Below are 5,061 nucleotides of genomic sequence, written 5' to 3' on the forward strand. Positions count from 1 at the left end.
AATCCGACAACACCGACCGCATCGGCGGCGACATCGACATCGGCATCGACATCGGCATCGGCATCGGCAACATCGGCATCAACGACATTTTACACAAATGTCATGGGAAATTGCAATAGCCACAAAAATAATGGCAATTCCATGAATGATAACAAGTGCTACAACAACAACAACAACAACAGCAACTGTAACAAAATGAGCAATTCCGGCAATGGCGGTCAGAAGCAGCAGCAGGAGCAGCCACATCAACCAATGGAGTTGAATATACCAGTAACCGGGCCGGTTTCGAGTCCGGGTACCCAAGGGCGGCCGCCACCCTTGGGTCCCGCCTCCCTGTTCTGCGGCAATGGCACAGCAATGGATGATTTCAACTTGAGTATTGCTGCCGGTGGCGACGGTGGGCTTGGGGGGGGAGGCGGCCACTGCAATGACGCCTGCAACACGGCTGCCATGTATTCCACAAATACCAACAACAACAACAATTGCATTGACCACAACGGCAATAGTAACCTAACTAATTGCCTGAATGGCAACAATGGCAGCACAAACAATGCCAACAACAACACCAACAGCAGTATATTTGTCACTATGCAGTCGCATGGGTCACTCCTGCAAAAGCAACAACAGCAACAACAACAACAACACTTGCAAATGCATTTCGACACGCACTCGCAACATACACAATTTCCAATCGAGGGCAACTCGCCGCCTTGCCACACGCCCCCCACGCCATCCACATCACTGCGCCACGCCACAAAGGCTGGCACCAAATGTGACTCCGCGGCCGCTGTTACACTCGGGCTCCCTATGGCGCTGCCATTATCATTGTCGCTGCATTTGCCGATGTCGTCGTCGCTGACGGCCTTGACTTGCCGCACCGCCGCGGNTTCACGAGGGATGCCTCAAGTGTGCCACCTGCGCCCTGCACTTGCTCCACTCCTGTTATGCGCGCGATGGCAAACTTTATTGTCGCATAGACTATGAAAGGTAAATATTTGCTCATGATTTGCAATATGTATGCGTATATATATATATGTATATGTTTGTATATACACATTTATTTGGGTACCGTTAGTATGTTTATTGTTCGAATGGTTATGAAATGTACTTACATATTTCATATTTAGTAGATATGTATGTAGGTATGTGCAATTAAAAATAAGTAAAGTATAAGTACATAACATAAAAGCAAACAAGATAAAGCTTGAAGAGCTTTAAGGCATTCAAGTAATCTAATTAAATAAACGCTCAATCCCAATCAATTGTCAGGGCGTATACGTAATATTTGTGTATTCCTCTTAGAATTCGGTTACAAACAAAGCAAAATATTCCAAATATTAGACTAGGGGTATTCCATGAGTAAGTGAAACTTTGTGCCCAATTATAAAGTAACATATTGAACATGGAATGTTTGATGAATCAATGCTAAATACTTCAAATTAACGTATTTTCGAAGAAAAAATTTAGTTATATTTTTTTTTATTACACTGTAAATGCACTCAAAACTTCAACATTAGAAAAGTAATTGAATACGACAATGTTTCTTAATACAGAAAGCTCTGCAAAATCAAGTATTTACAAAGTTATTATTTTTTTGAAGTGGAGAATAAATGTCTCGATCTTTCTTCGTTCCAAAGAAGCAACATGGCATTGAAGAAAAATAGGCATTTAAATTATATGTATAATGAAATGAAATCACTACGGTTTTGCATGTCCCAACCGTGACAAAAAAGTTTTAAATTTCGTATTGCTTAATTACTACTTTGGAGATTTTTCTCTAATTTCATAACTAGAGTGTGTTTATACTATGCAGACCTATTTCATTTATTTCATTATATTATAAGTGCCTACTTTAGAGATTTTGAAATGTTTTATCGCGTCCCGCCCGTGACAATCACTCATAATTTTTTTCTAATGGTGCTTAACAATAAAAAAAAAATAACTTTAACTTTTCAAACCTATGTTTAAAGACACAAAAATTTTAAGTTCAGGTTGACTAAACACCATAATACTTTTGATGGGCTAAGCGATGTGTAAACAATTTCGCCTGGCTGACTCGTAAAGTCAAGGTAAACATTATTATCATAGAGAGGCCCGAGAATTCTATGATGAGGGTTGCTTACCAACAACAATCCAATACATACATATTCATAACTTTAATCTAAAATTATTTTATAAAAGTTACCTTATTACATTATTACATACATATACGCATACTCACAGACAATTTCTGCGCAATCGATGCCTCGGCTGTGGTCACAGAATCGCCTCCGATGAGCTGGTTATGCGAACTTTTGACAGCGTTTTCCATTTGAAATGCTTTGCCTGCGTTGTATGCGGCGGCATCTTGAAGAAGGGAGAGCAGTATGTGGTGAAGCAGGGTCAACTATTCTGCCGTTTGGATTATGAAAAGGAGGTGGAAATGCTGCAGGGTTATGGTAGGTTGGACGTCACAAAAGTCGAAACTAAAAATACGCTAGTTTTCATTCACCATTTATATGAAAATGTTTGCAATTTTGTTTGTATGTACATTCGACCATACCAGAAAAATTGTTCGCCTTACACCTCTGGTTCTAAAAAAATTTTGCTAGGCAATTTAGAAAAAATATAAATTTTTTTTGCCCGACCGCAGTGGTTGGTTTTTGCATTTTTCGTCATACTTTCGGCATTTACAATCGAATTTGAAAGTATGATACATATCAATGTTTTTACCTCGAGTAGGCAATTTCTTTTCATTGTCCTCAGGTACTCTGTTCTAGTACTTACCAACCAGATCTCAGTTCTTATCACCATAACGTCTCACCCCAATGCCAGTAAATTAAATATCGCAAAAAATCATTATACTTTTGCTAAGGTAATATTTCAAATATTCCAGTAGAACTATTTAAAAAATACATTAGGGCGGGTTGATTTGTATGGATGAAAAAAAAATTAAAAATCGTATAGCAAAAACGTAATCTACATTAAATTCTAAGAAAATTATCTGAAGAAACCATGGGTCTAAAATCAAACCCTATTCCGCGCTTCTCGACTTGAAAATTTTTTTCCTCTTCTTTCGCTAAAATTATTTTCTTTTTTTGAAATATATTTTGTTTTATTATATTATATTATAGTTTATGCAATACAGGTTTTGCTTTGAGACTAATCAAAATATTCGATCATCAAAAAAGCAGTTGAACCCCAATTTACATCTCCTCTGATTTGCGTGCTTGGGTGAATATTTTTTTTAATGAAAAAAAATTTTGAGTGTAGAAAAAATATAAAGTGCAAAAGAACTACCTTACTAAACAATTTTATTCAGAAAATTCGATTTCTTTTTGGAAAAACCTATTTTTTCTAACATTTATTTTTTTGGCAAAGGCAGCCATATAAATTTACAAGTCGAGAGGCGCGGGTTAGGATTTTATTTTAGATACATGGTTTCTTCGGAGAATTTTCTTAGAATTGTATGTAGTTTACGTTTTTGCTAAACGATCTAAAAAAAATCAACCCGCCCTAATATACATACTTTACGGCTTTTTAGTAAAAAGTTTTTAAACTTTTTGGTGCACCTACATATGTATGTATGTATGTAGGTTCGGCCAAACAATAAAATGTTTTTAGGAAATCGCCCTGCAAAATATTCCGAAATAAACTCAGAGGTGCACAGCGAACTTTTGTTTGGTTGCGTGTAAGGTGGACTGGTCTAATGTACATATATGTGTGTATATGTATGTATGTATGTGCTCATATGTTGTTTAATTTATTTTTTCTACGCGCAGATTTTTATGGCGATGACTTATTTACGCCGAAATTGGATGGACGACGTGGTCCTAAGCGACCACGCACCATTCTGAATACGCAGCAGAGAAGGGCTTTCAAAGCATCTTTTGAGTTATCGCCAAAACCATGCCGAAAAGTAAGAGAGAATTTAGCAAAGGAGACTGGATTAAGTTTAAGAATTGTACAGGTAAAGATGCGTTATATGTAAACATATTTTTTTTTAACATAAGGATGTTCCCACCTGCCTGGTTATCCTGTTATTTACTCGTATTTTTTATTCAGTTTACAACAATGAAATACACTATAAAATAATAATTTTTAACCAGTTAGTCTAATTACCAGGAAGGTGTGAGTGACTACATTATTTTATTATGACTTGAAAAAATAAATAAAAAAATGTGTGTAATCATGCTAATAATAAAACTAAAAAAAAACAAAAATAAATAAAGGTAGATCCTCTTGCAGAAAACTGACTTAAATTCCGCTCAAACTTATGTACACTAATAGCCAACACTTCCTTGCTTACTCACCACATTAGGTTTGGTTTCAAAATCAGCGTGCCAAGGTGAAAAAAATCCAAAAGAAGGCGAAGCAGGAACACTCGAAAGGAGCTAGCGACTCACAAGATTCTCAAGAATCGGACAGTAGCAATTTGGCGAAGATTAAAGACGAAGCGCACAGTGACTGTGAATCGCTGCTGGAGTCGCCGTTTTCCGCTTGCGTTGGCAGCGGAGGTAGTGGTGGGAGTGGCGTTGGCGTTGGCGTTGGCATTGGCGTTGGCGATGTATCCTCCTGTGCAGATGGCGCTGTAAAAATGCGCTCTATCAAAGATGAAAATGAGAATACGTCATTTAATTGCATGGAAACCAATAAAGGTGCGTTGCTAACAATATCAAAGGAGGTAAGAGACTTGCACTTGCGCTTCTTTGACGCTACCTGCTACTCTGCTACGCCTCTACTAGCACTTATGTATGTACGTAAATATGTATTTATGCGCAGTTACTATGTAAATGCAAAAGAATCATAAACGTAAAGCAAGCCTGTTTCTTGAGTGCCCAAACCGGCATTTTTAAATTATTTCCTTTGTAGTCACTTAAATTTGAGGCAGTCGCGTAAAACGTGTGTGAATATTTTCAGAGTTAGAGAATCACTAGCACCAGTAGTATCTATTTAATTCGAATTTCCATGAGTGCTTTGGAAAAATATTTATAAATTTTTTTTTAATTTTGTTAATATTTATAAAGTCTTAAAAATGCACGAAATTTTCGCGATCAGCGATCGTACAGATCGTAGTCCTGG

At 37.2% G+C, this 5,061-nt stretch overlaps 1 protein-coding gene across 1 annotated transcript; it reads left to right on the forward strand.

Moving 5' to 3' along the window:
- Nucleotides 1–933: 933 nt before the first annotated feature.
- On the forward strand, nucleotides 934–4,663 carry LOC108379292 (LIM homeobox transcription factor 1-beta.1-like; the record flags this gene model as incomplete). The annotated part of the gene is made up of 4 exons (XM_017635636.1): nucleotides 934–987; nucleotides 2,224–2,438; nucleotides 3,762–3,949; nucleotides 4,301–4,663. Coding segments are annotated over exons 2-4 (705 nt in total), but the record flags the coding sequence as incomplete, so codon positions are not given.
- Nucleotides 4,664–5,061: the final 398 nt, after the last annotated feature.

The sequence above is a fragment of the Rhagoletis zephyria genome, unplaced genomic scaffold (assembly GCF_001687245.7).
Source record: "Rhagoletis zephyria isolate East Lansing unplaced genomic scaffold, Rhagoletis_zephyria_1.1 Rzeph_scaffold_16087, whole genome shotgun sequence".
NCBI lineage: Eukaryota > Metazoa > Arthropoda > Insecta > Diptera > Tephritidae > Rhagoletis > Rhagoletis zephyria.